This window comes from Triticum dicoccoides, chromosome 6B, assembly GCF_002162155.2.
Source record: "Triticum dicoccoides isolate Atlit2015 ecotype Zavitan chromosome 6B, WEW_v2.0, whole genome shotgun sequence".
Lineage (NCBI taxonomy): Eukaryota > Viridiplantae > Streptophyta > Magnoliopsida > Poales > Poaceae > Triticum > Triticum dicoccoides.
In genome coordinates, this window is record NC_041391.1 from 137,688,514 (window position 1) to 137,709,278 (window position 20,765).

General features: G+C 44.0%; 1 protein-coding gene across 2 annotated transcripts; it reads right to left on the reverse strand.

Moving 5' to 3' along the window:
- Positions 1-205: 205 nt before the first annotated feature.
- LOC119323800 (polyadenylate-binding protein RBP45-like) lies at positions 206-4,301 on the reverse strand. 2 transcript variants are annotated; one of them, XM_037597513.1, is made up of 6 exons: positions 4,017-4,301; positions 3,030-3,492; positions 1,081-1,130; positions 861-991; positions 676-778; positions 206-595 (listed from the first exon to the last, which is right to left on the reverse strand). In XM_037597513.1, exons 1-6 carry the CDS (start codon positions 4,299-4,301, stop codon positions 383-385), a joined length of 1,245 nt encoding a protein of 414 aa, XP_037453410.1. In that variant the 3' UTR covers positions 206-382. The 2 variants fall into 2 exon arrangements, with proteins under 2 accessions (XP_037453410.1, XP_037453409.1); XM_037597512.1 differs by having other exon boundaries at positions 206-604.
- Positions 4,302-20,765: the final 16,464 nt, after the last annotated feature.

The window sequence follows — 20,765 nt, forward strand, 5'->3', positions numbered from 1 at the left end:
CCTCGCCGGGGCCGCTCATCATCATAGCGGGTGGGGCGGGAGAGAAAACAGGAGCGCGTGGTAGCGGGCGACCGGCCGAAGCTTCGGCCGGTGCCCCGGCCCCAAACGTTTCCCAAAGATTTAATTGTTCAACCTGGCTACTCAACTACTATTTATGAGCCAATTGTGTGCAGTGGTAATTCTGCAAGCCACTTCATCATATCAATATAAGAGCATGGATTAATTTTTCCTTAATATATAGTCGATTCTTTTCATAAACCAAAAAAAAAATGTTTTGGTATCTATATCCCATCCATGCCAAACAAACAAAAAAACCTACTACCATTCAAGCAGCATATGTTGATGTAACAGGATGATGTCAATATAACATGACTGCCCTAAGTCAGACGGCATCTACATTTAGCGAAGATTTTACAGGTTCCTGCTGCGGCTGCTGTGCTACTTGTTGTGGATAGTTTGGGTAGCCAGCATATGTCCCATACCCATACATGTTTGGGTCCTGAGGTTGAGTAGCAGCATATCCATAAGCCCCGTAGCCTTGTGCGTAGCCATAGTAGCCAGCATTAGCAGTAGCACCACCCCAGTGGTTGAAGTCCTGTTGAGACTAAAAATATATAGCTTCAATTGGTTGGAGGGGTAATGAAAGCAAGTGCAATATGTGAGAGATGAAATCACCTGAACTTGTTTGTTTGAAGGGCTTCGACCCCATGAAAGCCTCACGTTCTGCCCTCCAATCATGGTACCTTGCAGCATTAGCAGGGCTTCCTCCGCAGAGGATCTGAATTTTACAGTAACAGACTGCTTAGAATTTAGATGAATATACTGATTGGTACCAGAAAACTAGGGTAAAAATAGTGAACCTGCTAGCATATTGAACAAAACCACATCTTTTGCCAACAGGTATCTTAACATGGACCACATCACCATATGGAGTGAAAACTTGTTTCAAAACATCCTCAGTAGCGTTGGGGTCAAGGCCACCAACAAATATCTGCATTCACCAAAGATAGATGATCTATCAAACATAACCAGTCACTAGGCTAGTTGCTTGCATTCAAGGAAATAGAACAAAGAACGCACAGTGGAATTGCTAGGATCATTGTCAGTCTGAACCCCCTGAGAACTTGGTACTGTAAATAAAGACAAATAAAGATATACTGTCAGGCTTGAGGGATATTGAACTGAAAAACAAATATATGAATTAAGTATGCCATGCAGGTTATAAATTTTCAATTGACTTGAAAAGGAATGGTTGGTAAATGCAATTGTTCATACAAATGCCATGTCATGCTTCACACATTCTATCTAGCAATAACTAGGTCAAATATATACCGCAGTATCAAGCATAATGAATTACAACTTGATAATTAAACAATATGTAGAGACAAAAAGGGCAAATCAGGCGTATCATATCATTGTGCATCAAATCTCAGAAACTACACCGAACATCAGAACAATATAACACTGCAAGATTGCAATGACGAAAGTGTAGTTCTTGTAGATAGTGTATCATTCTTCAGTCCTTGGACAACTACTCAATGGCCAAAAGAACTAATAATGAGAAGACGAATAACAAACTTTGACATATTAAATTTCAGAGTTTGCTTTTGAAAATTACACAGGCCAACTTGAGGACTACGCAAGTAAATAATTAATCATATGTTAAAGCGCCTGCTGATCAATGCAATCAATGGAACTTGCAGGACCCCAGACAATTGCAAACCTAAGCTTGCAGCAGCCTCCAAACAAGATGCCGATAGACCCACCTTTTCAACAAAAATTGCCATACGAACAGTTATTATGGCAATCAGGCTAATATGGTGACTCTATTAGATTTGCTATAAAACCAATATGCCCAAAAAATGAAGTTGTTTATAAGCTACTCAAGTCGTTATTAGTGCTCAAAATATCTCACAAACTTTGAAACTCAAATCCAGAAAAATGACAAGACAGCTGAGTGTTTGCAACATTATGCCACAGAATAAGCTGATTAGCAAATAAACAAACACCAGAACTCAACAACTAGCTGTGACGCCAAATCTCAAATTGACAAAGCTAACTAATACAGTTGCAAGGAAATATAATCACAAGGTGCAAATAATCGGTTAAGAAACTAAACAACCAGGCACAGGATGTGTGGCATATAAAAATGTCACAGATCCAAACATTTCATTATGTGTAGTATATAGAAATGTCACGACTCCACAAATTACGTTATGTGTGCACGTGCTTTTATCGCATATGATTTCTTGGATAAACTTAGCACAAAGAGCCTCCGGTACAAAAGGTTCTGACCATTCCTAAGAAATCTGTACAACTAAACCCATGTTTGGAAGACTTTTTTGGCATTAATCTAGAACTTGATTGGAAAGGACACTGATATTTAAGCATCGCATCCAACACAAAAAAATTTAAAAATAGTAGGGAGAAAAAGGTAAGGACTACTGACACCCATGACTGTTTTACAAGACATTACACTATACACGTTCTGCCACAGATCCTACGACCGATGAAGGTTGTGAACTTCAAGAGACAGCTTTAATTAAAGATAGAGGAAGAAATAAAACGAGTACGTGGAAGGAACAAAACTGGAAAGGAAGTACTGGATACCAAAAGAACCAGGTTCAAATTTAGGACATAAACGATTAACACTGACCTAACAGAGGCCACACATTACACAAGATATGTAATGCTGTTCATGTCAGTCGTAGAGAACCTGTTGATATCCTGCTTCGACACAATGGGAGTTTATGAGTATACTTCAGAATCCTAATGTATTATTAAATGATCTGAATTCACGAAGGAACTGTTGTGGATCTACAAACTTATTGCTCAAGCCAAGCTTCGACACATTTTCAACTAGTAATAAAGGAAACTGAACCACAGAAGGTTAATACAACAAGTAACTGCAAGAACAACTAAGGACAAAATGAACACATAAAATCAATGACAAGTCAACTGCAAATATACTAATCTTTAAAACCCTGCTAAAACAAATTAAATTTAGCCGACAAGGATTTAGTTCTGACCTTTCTCTTGAACTCCAGTTGCTTTTTGCTTATTTGCAGCTGGTCCGATACGCATGGGCCTTGAAGAACAGAGCCTCCCATTCATTTCAGTCATTGCACGAGTTTGCTCCGTGGGATCACCAAATTTCACAAAGCCATAGCCCTTTGGGCGCATTGTCAGTTTATCCGTTACAACTTTTGCACCCTTAACAGAGGGATACTGTACCCTAAATGTCTCTTGCAATACGTAGTCTGTGACATCAGCAGCCAAATCACCAACAAATATTGTGTAATCAGCGCCATCATCATGTTTTCCACCAGCAGTCGCCCAGTTCAATCTGTATGCCATCTCAGCATTTGGCATCATTGCCCCGTTGAATGTCTGAAGAGCTCTTTCAGCGCCAGCACGGCTTGTGAATTCAATGAAGCCATAACCTTGAAGTTGTCCAGTCTGCTTGTCCCGAATCAGCTTCACAGATTGCACCTACAAATTAAAGAGGACAATACGAAAGATCAATATACTGTGTGTAAACGATAGACACAAACTGAGAGTATAATTTGTAGAACACATGATGATAAATAATCACAAATCTGAATCAGTCAACCAGTTACAACATCAATCAACCAGTTACAATAGGAAAGCAACTCAGGTTCGCAAAATACCTTGGCCGCAGTCATTCCTATAATTTTATTTCAGCTTATACCGTGAAACAGATAAGCGTAATAAGAAACTAATAACAGAACCAAGGAAAAAACTGAGCCTGATCCCATGGCTCAAGTTGCTTTTCAGAAAGTATAAACAGTTAGTTGAAGAATAATAATAATGGTTTGGAGCTGGGCCAGACACACATAAACGTGTTTTACATCAATCACGGATACGTATTCGTGTTTGCATCAAGCGTCACCCAAGGGCCCACGAAAAATCACTGGCAAAATCCACATCGACATGTTGAACCAATTATACAGCGGATTCCGAGGAGACGGCGCCGGAGAGAGAGGGGCACATACCTCGCCGGTGCCCGCGAAGCAATTGTAGACGTAGTTCTCGTCCATCCAGTACTGCAGGTCCCCTAACCAGAGTGTCCTGACCTCGTTGGGCCCAGCGGGCGCCTGCGTCGGGGCAGCCGGCCGGCCGTAGTACGCGGCCTGCTGCCCATACGCTGCCTGCTGGGGCGGCAGCGGCTGGCCCCACATCTGCGGGGGCGGCGGCGCGTAGAGGTGGTGAGGCGGCATGGGCGGTGGGATGGCGCCCCACTGCGGCGGGACGACGCCGGGCTGCGGCTGGGGCATCATGGCGGCTGGTACGATGAACCCTAGCACGGAGACGGAGCAGGAAGAGATTGGGATGTGTGCGCGTGAGAGCCAACGCGAGATTTTATATGGGGTTGTTCGGATACGGTGATTGGCTTTTGTGAAGTTCTGTTTGGTTACGGTAACAAATCCGAGGATAACGAAAGATTTGTTTTTGCAAAACGAAAAACTGAGTTACCAGTTTTTTTTAACAAAACATGAGCTTTATTTATCGAAAAATAAGGGTTACATCGTCAATAAAAAAGATACAATATCATTCTGTCAGCGAGCAAGACGCAGGCCAAGAAACAGTTCAAATCGACGCACGGCCTAAGAGGCAGCTTCGCGGTCCGCTCGGCTCGCTAGGCCGGAATGGGCCTAACTGGCCTAGTATTTGTACCACATGAGATGGATAGAAATGTAGGCGGCTGGCAAACGGCTAGTTCGTAATGAACGTGTGCGGGTGACGTGTCAGAGTGGCTTCCTCTTCCTCTGATTCCCCTCCTTGTACTCGATTTTCTGCCATGTAGTGAAATTCGAGATCAAGAACTCACAATATGGCATCAGGGGTTTCCCCACCCTGGATTTTTCCCGTCCACCGTCACCACACCTGGTTCGCCGACCGCCGCCGCGCTGAAGCCATGGAAAAAATCTCACCGGAGACCAAGGCGATCTACGAGCTTCTGCGCACTGATTTCAACGTCGCCTTCTCCAAGAGCTCGACCGACGCAACAACGAGATGGTCTCGGCCCTCACCAAGCTCGACAGCAAGCTGGACCAGCTCTCTGGCCGCCTCGACGACGTCAAGCTCGCCATCGGAGTTGACCTCGACGAGCTCCGCGATGAGATTGGGCGGATCGTGTGAACCTGTCAACCCCGACTACACGGTCGTCTCCGCTAGGCCCACCTGTTTCCACCAAGGGTGCGTCCTCGAGCTATAGCGACCCAACCCGAAATCGGTCTAGTCTCTGTGTATCTGTATCATTCCAAGATCATGCTTGCACACACGGTATATTGATGAAAATATCAAAGTTCAATCACACCTGATTTATTACATCGAATCTCATATCAAGTCTTTATTACAATAGAATAAATTCGGCCGAAGGCCAACTCATAAGAAAAACTATTGCTGAAGTGTAGACAACAAGCGAGTCCATCTGACTCCAAAGGGCAATCACCGAGCGTAGATCGTAGCCTCACTCCTGGTCGGAAAACTCATCTGCAACATGAGACATTGCAACCGTGTAGGTCAGCATTTTGAATATGCCGGCAAGTCACAGAGAGGAAAAAACAACAATAATAATGCTATCACTATATGCAATTTTGGCTATAGGGCTCTATGTTTAAGTTTTTTGCAAAAGCAAATTTTCCCAACAACAAAAGGATTTGCTTGCAATTACTACAAAATATTGATTGTTATTGAGATGGTTCCGCCAACCAGTGTCTCATGCCCGAAATCATTATAACCCATGAATTTTATTATGTTTTGTGTTGAGAGTTCCGAATAAATCCGATTCCAGAGGCTTAGATGTCCGTAACTGGGGACGCGGCTAATCAATTAGATTTCTACTATACAGAGTCTTGTGCACTTTACCTGCAAGAATTGTTCCCTCCTTTTATGTCCTCGCACTGCAGGGGATTTAAAGACGCGACGAACGAAACATGGTCTTCTGTAGAGATCCTCTGGGCCACTGCTGGTGCCCATCCATTTTCTACCGTTCTTCTACATCTGCTGGCACCTTCCGTCCAAAGTCACCCCTAGGGTCGACCAAGCCAGAGCCTATAATGGCATGTGGCATCACAAGTAAGCTTTCGGTTAAGGTATATTCATTTGTCTCTTTGTGGCTGGGTGAAACTTTCCGCAAGATGTCATGGCGCTTCTCCATGCATCCTGGGGCCAACCACTGGGTACTCCAGGGTGTCCGTCCATCCGCCCTTCACCCAATAGTGAATTGAAGTCTGTCATGAGCATCCTGAAGTCTTGGGGTTTTCATCATCTTGACTCTCACATCTCCCATGTGCATCACTCAACCAAACCCATCTACAAGGCATAGCAAAATAACTACAACGTTGCGGGCAATGGTGTCATGGGGATTTTGGGTTCATCCTACCACATGATACTACTCAAGAACTTGATTCAATTACACCTACTTGCATGCATGATGGGAGGATATCAAATAATGCAATAAAATATACATAATAAAAAGAATCACTAAAAACATATTATTCCTAGCTCAAGTTATTGCAAATTTAGTCAATTGGACAAATTTCATATAAATCCAAATTCAAATTTTCAAACATGGTCAAATTTGATATCTATAAAAACTTTAAGAAACTTCTAATCTAGAGCAAAAATAATCAATTAAAATATTAAATAACCTAGGAGATATTAATTTTATAAGATTGAAACTTTTCTGTTTTTAAAAACAGAAATGAAAATAACTAAAAAAACAGATCGGGCACTAGCTACGTGTCTAGCTGCTATTGGGCCAGGGAAGTGTGCGAGTCATAGCTAAACAACGCTCTGTCGTGAACTAACAAAACTACGTGCGTTCGATTAATAAAAGGAAAACCGGTGAATCGGTTCGACCTAAATCGTAATAAACCGTCACTACTAGGGAAAATCCTAGTAGTAGCGCGGGTTTAGTGCTCACTAGTAGCGCGGGTAACCGCGCTACTAATAAGGCGCTACAGCTATTACTTAGCAGTAGCGTGTACAACGTGCGTTACTGCTAAGACTCATAGCCGCAGCATTTGTTCTATAGGGCGCTGCTACTAATCTAGCTAGTAGCAGTGTGTTTCCTGTCCATCGCTACTAGTGTTCTTTTTTTTGAGTGTATTTATACACCGTTATACAAATTTTGGTACAATACCAATTATGAGGTTTATATCATTATGTACATAACAGTGTGTCAAATAAATGTGGATTAGGTTCAAGTAGAGGCAATATGTGCTGCATGTCAAAAGTATACTACTAATCCAAACTTGATCTAGTTTGGACTAGTAGTACTTTCGATGTGCACCACATGTTGCCTCCACTTGAATCTAATCCGCCAGCACAAGCTATGTAATCATCATCATAGTCATTACCATCAATATTAGTTATTTAATCATCATAGTCATAGTGTAGCACATCATCATCTTCAAACTCATTCTAGCTAGCTAATCACCACCAACACTAGTTGTGGTAGCTATCTAATCACCACCAACACTAGCTAATAATAATCATCATAGTCATTACCACCAACACTAGCTATGTAACCATCATAGTTATAGTGTAGCACATCATCATTTTCAAACTCATTTCTAGCTAGCTAATTAATCACTCCTGCTGTTCTCTCTCAGGTAAAATAACATAAAACACGTGTAACACTCCTGCTTCATCAAGTTGGAGCATGCAGATGAACCTATCTCCTAATCGTGGGCTGCGCTTTTGATTGCTGCCCCCTAGTACTTCTCTGCTATCGTTCACAATTTTGCTCCAGTCTTTCACTATTAAGCATTTCTTGCTATTAGAAATCCTGTATGCACTAAAGTGCATTGTAGGATATCTTGGCCGTAAGCTAACAATTCTCATGCGACCTTTAGGCTCCATCCAATGAGGCACAACATTCATCGGGAGTCCCCGTTGAAGAACATCGTATAGTAACATACTTAGCAATGAAGTTTAGCTTAAAAAATAATTTATGCAAAAGATGCACTGAGGATAAATAGTAAAAATCTTACCATCTTTCCTAAATAGATGTGACTGTAGTTAAGTATGAACACTATTGATCGCACGTTTTGAGTACTAAAATTTTCAAGTCCAAAAAAATAATTTGTAATTCAGCTCCGGGACAGTAGTAGGTCTTGTCTACCAAGCGTTGGATATGTTTACTTAATTGGAAATAAGCTGTCAATAGAAATTAGTTGTCAACTATTTTTGAATAAACAATATCAAAGACATAAATATGGTTGAGAAACTCACATAATGGTATAACTGGAGGCGTCTGCACATCGATCCAGATGTCGATATTACCTTCAATATCATCTTCCGGACGAATATCAAAGGTGATAACCATATCAGGCTCAAATGCATAAGTCCTGCATAGTGCTTGCCAAGTTTTGTATCCAAAATAGGTGTAGGTGTCTGTGTTGTATAATTTTGCATGGAAAATACAACTATGCTCGGTCTTCAAGTAAACTCTCTTTACCATCATAGTAGTTTTCATAGGACTGAAACATATCTTATCCAAAACAAAAGCTCTTGCATGACAGGGGATACGCTAGTAGAATAGTAAAAAAATTAAATTGTAAGTTGAAGCAAATGAAGCAGATGTCATGCTTAATTACGAAAAAATACTTGTCGTTGTGACTTACTGTATCCACTTCGAAGTTCTCGTCCAGCTTGATGATAAAGCGCCTATCATCATCTAGGAAGATTCTGTCGCACAGGCCGCGCTCGTCTTTGCAGTATTTGCAAATACCAAAAACCTTTCCGTTGTCAGTCATTTCTTATGTTCATAGTTGAAATATTAATTGAAAATCGATCAAAGACAACTACCAGGATACTCAACACACAAATCCGGGGCACTCGATATTTCCTACATATTCTGGCAGAAGTCATGCAAAAATTCACTAAAAAATCCGGCACGACCTTTGCTTAAAATAGGACATATCGAGCGCCTGAAATTTGCTGGAATGGAAATGAATCTACACTCCGACAAAACATAGGCCACTCGGAGGTGTAACCTGCAAACATGACTGGCCACTTGGGCAAGCATATATCCTATTTGAGCAACACAAGATATACATTTCTAAATATCTTATAGGACTCATATTGACATGAGTATTCACTAAGAAAAACCAAATCATAAAATAGTTAAGTATTCAAATTAGCATGCATTCAATAAGCAAAAGTAAATCATCTCTTGCGTCCGCACATCGTCGAATATTATCACTAATACATCCCGAATAGTATCATACATATAGCATCACTAATACAACTAAAACCCTAGCGAACGACGGGTATCGGCGCGGGCGGTGGACACCCAAAGAGAAGGAACCATCACAGGATCATAGCTCCAGTGAGATCCCTGGAGAACCTGCCAGGTATTGGAGAACTTGTGCTCCAGCGCAAACAAGTAGCGACGGACGTGCGCGTCCTCCTCACTGACACGATGATGTACCACCTCCGTGGGGTCCTCAAGCCTCTCGACCTTCACTGGCCCATGCGACCGCCACCAAAGAAGGTTCAGGTCAACGACGGGCTGACTCCTCACCAAGTTGCACCTCCCGGTAGGTAGCATCTCCCAGTACCAGCCCGGCGGAGCCCAGTCCCGGACATGGCCCATCTGGTCAAGCAGGCGTCCTCCACCGAGTCGACGACGAGGATGCGGGATAGGCATTATCGATGTCGATGCGGGAAAATTTGCTTTAACTAAAAAAATAACAACAAATGTGACATCTTCAACTAGTTCTATTAATTCAACTAGTTCTTACTAAAAATGAACTTAATATAAATAAAAATAAACTAGTACCTAATTAGTACCTAGTTCTTACTAACTAATTAGTACATAGGAACTACTGCCCTAATTGCCATTTAATTTGATGAACCTAGGGTATGGAAAGTGGTAGCGGATATTCCAATTATCCAACTTAAAAGTGAAATAAGTGGTCAAATTTTACTCGTTTTATGATTCATCTTAGAAAATTGATTCGTTTCCACCCTTACATGAACCCTAACTAATTTGAGCCACATCTGCATCCGATTCGTTTCCACCCTTACATGAACCCTAACTAATTTGATGCAACTAAAATTTGAAGAACCCTAGGTAGAGGTAGGGCTGCAGAGGGAGGAGCAGGCGTGCTCACATGGGGTGCCTGCAGCGAGGGAGGGGCAGGCGGCGTCAAGGTCGGGGTCGGGGCTCGGGCACGCGGCGGAGGGCGGCGTCGAGGTCAGGGGCGGGGGCGGCGTCGAATCCGGGGTCGGGGGCGGCATCGAGGGTGTGCAGAGAGCGCGTGGCGGCTGACGGGCCACGACGAGAGCGGAGGAGTTGGATTTGGGGGAAGTGGCTGTGGGGAAGAACGAACCATGTGGTTAAGTCAGAAGTAGCAGTAGCGCGTTCCAGAAAGCGCGCTACTGCTAAGTTAGCTAGAGCGCGTTCTGCGATATGCGCTACTGCTACTCCTTTCTCTTTTTCCCCTTTTTCATTTATTTTTCTTTATATTTTATTTTTTTCCTTTCACCTTCTTCTATTTCTTTCATTTTCATTTACTTTTCTATTTGCTTTCCATTTAATTTTAAATCCTTTACCAGTAGCGCCTTTCAGCGTAAACGCGCTGCTACAAAGCAAGTAGCGGTAGCGCGGTCCGATATAGATCGCTACTACTATGTGTAGCCTATCGGCTAAGCCGTGGGAATTTTAGTAGTAGCGAGTTTAGAATCAGGCGCGCTACTGCTAGAACTTTATCTGTAGCATGGTTTGCGCAAGCGCGCTACTGCTACTTAGTACCAGCGTGCTTTTTTGATCCGCGCTACTGCTAAAGTTCTATGTATAAGGTTTTCCCTAGTAGTGCTTATACTAAACCAATCTAATAAAATAAAACCAAATTGTTGACGATCTAACATGGGTCGTCGGATGAAGATCCAACGAACGGGAGCGGACGTGGGCTTACAGAGGTGTTCGACAGCGGCAGGCGGCGTGGTTTCTCAGGTGGTCAGTGGCAGTGACGGGCGAGTGCGGTGGCGCGAAAGGGTTCTTAGGGTGGAGTTGGTGGAGTTTGTAGGCATATGTGGTGAGCGGGGCATGCTCATCAAGCTCCTGTGCCCGATGCGCTACGGCGAGAGTACGGGATCTTCGACTCGTTGCTGTGCAGCAAAGAAGAAGACGCGACCATGTCAAAACAACATGGTGCATCGAGAGAAGTCGGAGGGCAGAAGGAAAGGCCTCGGGAGGACCTGCCGCCATTGAAAACGACGTCGATGGATGGTGGTGGCGACTAGGTTGGAACGGATGTGGCGATCAGGGTGGTGAGTCTTTGTACGTGGGGTTTAGGGGGTTCGGTGGAGGGAAGCAAGGGGTATATATAGGACATATACTTGGGAAAGGGGACGATGTGGAATTGTGATCCCGCGAGGATCGAAGCGGCAACATGCTCCAGACGCGCTCTGGCGTTTGTGCCGTGGGCGAGGGGAAGATGACAGGGCAGGGCCCGCCTGCCAATTGGCGTGGGGAGGGGACGCTGGGTCGAGCGGCCGACCTGTAGCCGTCTTGCGCGCGGGCGCTGGCGGGCAGGCCGACTTGAGTGGCTGGGCCGCAACTCGGGTGGCTGGCTGGGCCGGCTGGCCTGGCTGGCACTAGAAGTCATTTTTTTTAAGTTTTGACAGAGAGAAAACAAAAATAAATAGAGAAAATAAAAATAATTTTATATAGGACACACACACACACACACACACACACACACATATAGTGACACTATTCTAATCCCAGGATTAGAATAGTTATTTGGATCACAACAGCATCTATAAGGGCCCGATAGGGCCCTCCCAAACTTCCCCGAACTGCCGTTCCGGCCCGACAGGATCCACCCGATCCCGAGACCTCCCCGACAGGATCCACCTGATCCCGATCCCGATCCTGAGCCGCCCCAGCCCCCCTCCTCCCCTCGATCCCCCGACATCCCCCCGTGGTCGCCGCCGATCTTCGCCGGATCCGCCGCCTCCCCACCACGTCTCCACCTCCTGGCGTTCCGGATCCACCGCATCCCCTTCATCTCTAGAGCCTGGTCGACCGGATCCGCCACCACCCCTCTGTCCCACCTCCTGGCCGACCACCGGCGCGGGCGAGCGAGCGACGGCGGACGCCGGCGCGAGGGAGCCCGCGTCGCCTGGACGCGGCGAAGCCGCCATGGACTTTAGGAAGCCGCATCCTCCTTCCATCTTCACCGCCCGGCGCATTGGTAGAGTAGATGACGGCCCTGACGCAAGCTACGGCGAACGGCGCGGCCAACAGGGCAACTCCGCGGCGGAGGCGGCATCTGCTGCACCCTCAAATTCAGTCGCAACAGTACATGAACTTCCTCCTGATCTTGCATTCTTCTTCAATCTTGCCTTCTCTGACCTTCTTGCTTCGTGCAGATGAACTTCGCGCCCCCTGCAAGACATGGATTGTCATGGGATTCCTCTCATACCTCCACGACGAATTGTACTCAAGGTGGCCTATCAGCTGCTGGAAAAAGGTTGGCCAAACTTCTAGCCAGGGTATGGTTGAACTTCTTCCTTCCTTTCGTTTTGTTATTTGCTTACAGCTTTGTGAAGTTCAGGTGCTGTGTGATCGTAAGTCCAGGTTATAAAAGCTTTTTGAAAATTCTGCCTGCTTACAACCATGTGAAGTTCTGGTAGTGTACGAGCCTCAGTCCAGGCTAAAAAACAGCATTGTGAAATATGCCTGCCTGCTTAATATGCCTACCTGCTTACACGCATGTGAAGTTCAGGTACTACGTGAGCCTCAGACCAGGTTACAAACACTATAAAAATCTGCCTGCATTGACATTCACATTCACATTTAAAAAAATAAAAAGGAAAATAGAACATGCATTTGATATGACTTGAAGGTCGGGTTGGTATGCACTAGCAGTCCAACCATTCAAAAAAACTCATGAAGGTTCAGGTTTTCTAACTGTAGACAGTAATTCCCCTTTCTAAGACAAGAAGTTCAGGTTGTGGAGAGTGCTCAGTTGAGGTACATATAAGTAATCTAATATTGTAGAATTAAAAAACAGGATGTGAAGTTCATTCTGTGAAGGGTGCTCAATTTAGGTACAATGGCATTGGCAGATGCTCAGCTCAGTACATAGTGTGATGGCTCTCACCACTTTATATATGAGAAGTTCAGGCTGTGAATAATGCTAAGTTCAGTTACGAAGATATATGCAGATATAACTTGTGCTAATAGACTTTTTTCCTTTTGTGCCAGCAAGACGAGAGACGCATGAAGAAGCTTAGAAGTTCCCAGCAGCAAGTACACAATCCAAAGCCTGTACGCGTTGCACCACCCTCTCAATGGGTCACACCTCAAACGCACCAACAGCATTACCAACCTGCTCCAGACAAAAAATGGACGACACCCGAAACACACGGATACTCCCGAGAAGCTGGGTCACAACATTATCCGCACAAGTTTGCGCCTCCACCTAATTGGGTGACGCCGCAAATCCCCCGTGGATTCTTTGTATCCACCAGCAGACTCCCAAGCATGCCGATGGAAGAGGGGGTTAGCTCAAGTCCCGCGTGTAACTCTGGAGGTTATCCTGGTATGCAACATCAATGCCAAAGCGAAGCAACTAAACCGGATCCCAAGACAAATCCAACAGCAACACACACACGGAGGAGAGTGATCTGCACACTGCCACCGTTTGATTCTGCTGCTGCTGCTACAAGTCATAATTGTACGGGGCATAAGGTAGATGGATTGCTTCAGAAAACAAAAGAGCAAACCAAGAATAGAATAGCAATACCTCCACAACAACCTCAAGCAAAAAGAACGCAAACAAGAGAGATGCCATCTTTAGCCCTCCTTCCTCCTCATGATCCACTGCTGCATCCTGCTATGATTACTCCGCCATGCCCCATCCCAGAGGGACAACAACCAACGCCAGCAAAGTTGCGATCATACACGCACGTAAGTGAGACAAAAAAATATGTATATACACATCTTGTATTATCTGCAAAATTTTCTGCCCCCTCCAGGATAACAAGTTCATAAACTGCATTCTAAGGTGCTGATTGGATTTTTTTTCTTTTTCTGCAGACACCAGATCTACCGGATTATCTAATACCAAGACTAAAGATGCGATTCAAAGATGTAGATAAAGCAAGGGAATTTTATAACAGATACGCCAGACACGCTGGTTTTGGAATCAGGAAAACGGATGGAAATGACAACCACAAGTATTTTGTTTGCACCTTCCAAGGGATACACACATCTTCAGTTTCAGAGGCCAACAGGAAGCGAAACAAAACATCACAAAGGACGGGCTGCAACACAAAAATGAGGGTGAAGGTGCAAGAGGATGGCACATGCGTGGCAGTGGACATTGAGTACAATCATAATCATCAGCTCATGCAAACTGATGACATGCTGGTGTTTTTGCACTCACACAAGAATTATGACCCCACTATCTTGGAGTACGTAAAGCTCTTGCAGTACCATGATGTCAAGCACACACCAATCATGTCAATGCTATCTGAAAATGAAGATGGAAGGTACTTCCTAAGCATGACCGGACGAGACCTGCTAAACCAGTAAGTACTCAAACACCAACATACTGCAATGTAAAAATAGCATCCTAGCTCACAATCCTTTGCTTGCAAAAAATGAACAAATGCATGTTTGCATGTGATTTGCAGGAAAGCCATGAATGCAAGGAAAGATGATTTAGATGATGTATTGAAACTTGTTTCATTCTTCAAAGACATGAAGGCGATAAATGATGAGTTTTTCTATCACATCCAAGTGGACAAGGACAAGACAATTAAAAACATTTTCTGGTCCAATGCAAGCTGCCGAGGAGCCTATCAAGACTTCGGCGATTGCGTAACATTCGACACGACTTACAAGACCAACAGATTTCACATGCCCCTGGGAGTGTTTGTTGGAACAAACCATCACTTGCAGTCAATGATATTTGCTATCGCCCTGATAAGAGACAAAGATGCAAAGTCATTCAAGTGGCTATTCGATACATTTCTATGGTGCATGAACAACAAGCACCCAACTTGCATCCTAACAGGTGAGTTCAGATAAAAAACTCCTCAAGTTTCATCATCTTTTTAGTCCATGGGTCTGTATTGGGTATATTTCGTTTTATCTGAAATAATATACAACAAGCAGTTCAACCAATGTTAGCACATAAGTCCAACTAACAGTAGAAGAAAGCACATGTTTAGAAAAAAACTAGTCATGAATGTGAAGTTCAAGTACAGGAATCATGGAAGTGCAAGGGCAAAAAGATGTAAAGAAAAAAACATGTAACATGTTCAGAAAAAATATAGTTATTTATGTGAAGTTCAAGCACTGCCACCACAGAAGTTCAGCAAAAATGCTTTAAGAAATTTTTTGATTGCAACACTACTAGTTTGTCCTACTACTAAATGTGAAGTTCAAGCACTGATACCTCAGAAGTTCAGCAACACTGCTGTAAAGAAAAAATATATGTGACATTCTTAGATACCATACTGCTACATGTGAAGTTCAAGTATTTGTACAACATAAGTTCACCGTCAGTACAAAAGAAGAATCAAGTTTCATTTTTTTAATTCATGCAGACCAATGCCCATCGATGGCGAAAGCTATACCACAATCATTTCCAAACACCGTCCATTAGCTATGCCGTTGGCACATCTTGAAGAAGTACAAGGAATACCTCGCGTTGCTGTACAAAAAGTATAAAACATTCAAAGAGGAGTTCACAGCTATATTAAACTGGCCGCTGATGCCAACGGAGTTTGAAGATGCATGGGCTAAACTCGTGCACAAGTACAAACTGGAGAACGACCAGATGATGATGCAGCTCTGGAGTGATAGGAAGATGTGGATTTCAGCATATTACAAAAACATTTTCTGTGCTAGAATGACTTCTACACAATGAAGCGAGAGCATGAACCACGTACTAAAGAAAGGGTTTGTCAAGGGGACCCAGAACCTACACAAGTTTGCTAGGCGGGTCAATGCTTGCATACAAACTCGGATGCAGAAGGAGAACGAGCAAACAATGACCAGCATGGTATGATGACAAGTACAAAACACCCCCACCATGTTCTGTTTTACATTCAAACATGTGCACTTAGAATTTTTTTAAAATGAAACCCATGACTCTGCTTCGACTAATATCTCACTTTTTGACATGTGCAGACCAATCCTGTGACAAAAACAACTTACGGCTACGAGGAAGACATGTCGATCAAGTACACGAGAGCCGTGTACACCGAGATGAGAAATAGGATGAGAAAGGCAACGCTATTCCGCGCAAAGCGTACAGCAGAGCCAACTAAGTACCTTGTGTACTACCACAACAAGCCTGGCAATGATGATGAAGAAGATTTTCCTGGTCAAAGCATGAATTCCAGGTTGTAGCTGACCCAAAGAATGAAATATACGAGTGTGAATGCAAGCTCTGGACACACACAGGTGAGCGAAAAAACAACCTCATTAAATAGCTAGACTGGTAGTATCACATCAAAATTTATGAATGTCACATCCCTGGTCCTGTTATGCACTAGGCTAGACCTTCGTGTGAGCATCATGTTTTAATTCAAATGAAATTTGAATTGAGGAATTTTCAAAAGCCTCAGAAGACCTCCAAAAATAACCAACATTTAAATCTCATCAAATGAGTCCAAAGAAATGTTCCTATTACTTTGTGAAAATATTGGTAAGAGGTAAAATTCAAACCAATATTTTTGGAATCACAGAATTATTTATTTTTGGGCCTTTGACTTAAACCAATGACATATTTGAGTTGAATTTATTTCTATTATATAAGAAATAAAGTTCAAATATTTTTGTAAGTTGCCTGTGACCTTGGACTAGTTCCTGAGCTCACATACAATTTACAGAAAGTTAAAAAAAATGATTTGATATTTTAAATCAAATCAAAACCAATTGCAGAAAATAGAAAACAGAAACAAATAAAAGAAAGAGAGACACTCACCTGGCAACCTACTGTGCGGCCCAACACTGTAGCCTGTGCTGGCCCAACCCACGTCCACCTCCCCTGTCGTCTTCCTCCCCAGGCCAGTAGGCAGAGCGCGTGCTCGCCGCGCGTGCACACGCGCCCGAGCCACCGCCTGCCTGGCTGCCTGCGTCCCCAACGCCCTGGACGCCTCCATGCGTCGCCACGCATCACCCCGGACCCTCTCGCCCACTTCCTCGTCCTCATCCCCTCCTCTCTCTCGCTCTGCACCTCGTGCCCGAGCGCCACCATCGCCACCGACGCCGTTCGCCGCGGCCACCGGCCACCCCTCGCCTTGCCGCTGAGCTCAGGAGCTCCGCCTCGACCCCCTCTTCCTCCCCACCGATCCACGCCCCTCCGGAAGCCCCACAGCGTCGTCCTCAAGCTCATCTTCAACCTTCGGCCGCCGTCAACCTCATCGTCGATTCGCCGCCGTTCGTGCTTCCCCGAGCCCGCTGAGATTCTCCCCCGACCCCTTGTGAGCTCCTTCACCTTCCCCTATGCTCGCCCCCCCTCTGTTTCTCTCCGCTAGCCCGATTCCGCCGGAGCCGAGAGCTCATCGCCACCGGCCATGATGCCGCCACCATTTTAGCCACCACAGCTCGCGCCTGAGCGCGTCAACGCGTTTAGTTCCTTCCCAGGAGCACGTCGCTCCCACCAGCTCCTCCTCCCGAGCACCCTAACACTGAGCTCAAACTAACTCGAACCCCGGCCGCCGCCGAGGTCCACGCCATGCTCAACTCCGGCCACCTCGCGCCCTCCCACTGCCACCGATAGATGCACGCGAGCTCCAGCTAGCCGTAGAGACCAACCGCGGCTCGAACCGCAGCCTGTAGGCGAAACCCGAGCCTCGCCGCCGCCTTTGCTCATCGCCGGCGGCTAAACGCCGGCCTAACAACTAGTTAGTATTAAGCTAATGACCACAGACTCACAGACATGTGGGCCCTGCTGCTTAATTAACTCTGGTTTAGCTTTTTTTTAGATTAAACTAACCACACGGGCCCCACAGGTCAGTTTGACCCGGCCACGTCACACGTTGACCGACCCCACACGTCAGTGCTGACTTGCTGACGTGGCCGTTGACCAGGCCCCACCTGTCATTGACACTGAACAGCACTGTGTCACTGACCAGTGGACCCCACTGGTCAGGTTTGACCGGGTCAGCCGCAGTTGACCAGCTGACGTCATAGTGACGCAGAGCTGACGCAATAAGTCATTTTCTGGATTTAATTTAATTCAGGAAAATCCAGAAAATTGCTTAAACTTCTAAAAATCATAGAAAATCAACCGTAACTCCAAATGAGATAAATTATATATGAAAAATGATCAGAAAAAATCCAATCTATTACTACAAGAAATATGTCAACTTGTGACCACCACTATTGGTGACTGAAAGGTCACAAATTTCCATTTGCGACCTTTTTGTGACCAAAAATAGAAGGTCAAAAGCTGGCCGTCATAAACTGGCTATAGCGACCTTTCTTCTGGAATGGTCGAAGACGTTTACGACCAAAATATTCCTACTGTGGCGTTTTGGTCACTAGCAACCTCCCCAGGCCACGTAGGCATCCAGTGTGGCAAGCTGATGTGGCACAAGATTCAGCCCGGTCCAATTCGGTTTTCTACATGGGCCTAGCCCAACAATTCAGCCTATTTGTGTTTTGTTTTCATCAATTTTTTGTTGGGTTCATGGGCCAAGCCCAATAGCCATTTATTCTTTTGGGCCAGCCTTTTTTCTAAGCTTCTTCCATTTTTTGGGCCTCAGCCTTTTTGCGGTCCATTCATTTTTTTGTCCAATATTGTTTGGGCTAAGGCCTCTTCCAGCCCATCAATATTTTCAGCCCGCTAATTCAAAGGACTGGACAACAGAGAAACAATTCAGTTTTTTCAATTTTGCTATCAAAGCAACATTTGTTTCACTGTACAATCATACATCATCTGTTGCAGTTACATATTCATCACATTATCTATACATAAGAAGCAACAACTAAAAGATTGTCATAACAAACGACAGCCACTCAAAAGAAAGATCACCATCATAGCTCCAGCGACTACTAATATACACTACAACTTCCACTTATGTGCAAACCTACAAGAAGGCCAAACAAAAAAGGAATCGCTGAATATTCAGAGACCACTGCCATGATGCCGATTGGATTTGGTTGCAGCCCTTCCAGTTTGCTAATGGCATCTCTCCAGCACCATATCTCATAACCTACAAAGAGAACATAAACCAGCATAAGAATTTGAAACTTCTTATAATTTGAAACTTCCGGTAAACGATAAACTTGAGGTAACATTCAGGACAGCAGCACTGCTCCACTGTTTGATATAAGTGGCTGCTGCATGTCATGTGTATAGTACTATAGTTTCATCTTCAGACCAATCAACACCAAGTTTCAAAGAAAATCTGATGATAAGTTGCACCAAGATTTAGCAAGGTGCGTACCTCCAAGTGGATGAGCGAGCTCTGAGACCCACTCCCTGACCCTCTCCGCAGATGCTCCCGTCGAAGCATACTGCATCATAGCAAGCACAAAAATTCAGAAAACTACAGCTGGTGTAAAGATGGACCAAACTACAGTTTAAGTAAAACTATAAGAACACAAAATAAAACTACAAAAACTACAGTTTTAGTAAAACTATAAATTAGTTTAGATTGTGAGAGCATACATGGAAAGTCTGCACCATCAGCAGTAACCATTAACAAAAGAAAATAAATTATGTCGATGCTAGAAATAACATCTCTGGAGTAGTTTTAATTGAAAAAAATCTATAGAATACTCCAGTAATTAGAGTACACAGCTAAGATGCTGGAAAGAACATCACACAGGCAGGACAAACTACTCCATCTCTGCACTACAGGCAGGAAAAACTACAGGAGTATACAGCTACTCATACGGGAGTACTATGGGCAAGACAAATACAGGAGTAAGATGTTGATCATGTTAGATTTAGACTATCACTGGTAGTGTAATTTTCTACTACATAAACATCTACTGAACCAATGGTGAATAATAGCTTATTGTAGGCAAAATCATTTGGATAACAGTAACTTGTTCAGATAGTCGGAATCAATTAAGTTGCAATCAATTAAGCTGCTTAGGCATCTGTGTACATGATTGTCTTGCAAATAATCGATCAAAATCACTAGTAGCACAAAGGACCCTCGCAGACATTTGTAATAGTATGCAAACTGACCTTGTGCATTGTACATGTAAGGTAAGGTAAATAGAGTTCCCAGCAGACAATGTATTCTAGTTATTAAACAAATGCTCGCCAAGATAATCAGTACAGTGGTGAACCGAACGCAGTAATAATCCAAAGGTGATACTAATAAGCAGTAGGAACCTCCCTACTTTTGTGATATAAAACTAATATCAGACCAATTTTGTACCAAGTTAAAGTTACTTCAGATTGTGAACAGTTAGCCCGACTAACATTTTCTAAACCTTCTAATTATAAGTTCCACAACCTAAACACACTATGCAACCATTTGTGTGCTCTTTGTCAAGCTGAATTTAGGCCTTTCCATGGAGCAGAGAGCATAGATTCGATAGCCGGCCTTGTGCCAAGTCCCCCACGCCTTCCCGTGGCGGCCTTCACAACAATGACCTGCAAGCAAAACACACCAAAAACTAAGTCACACATGCATGCTAGTAATCCACTGTCCTGTAGTTGTTTGGTTATTATTTTAGATTAATATGAATAATTCAATATGTATTATCTGTTTTTAAAAAATGAAGTAAACAA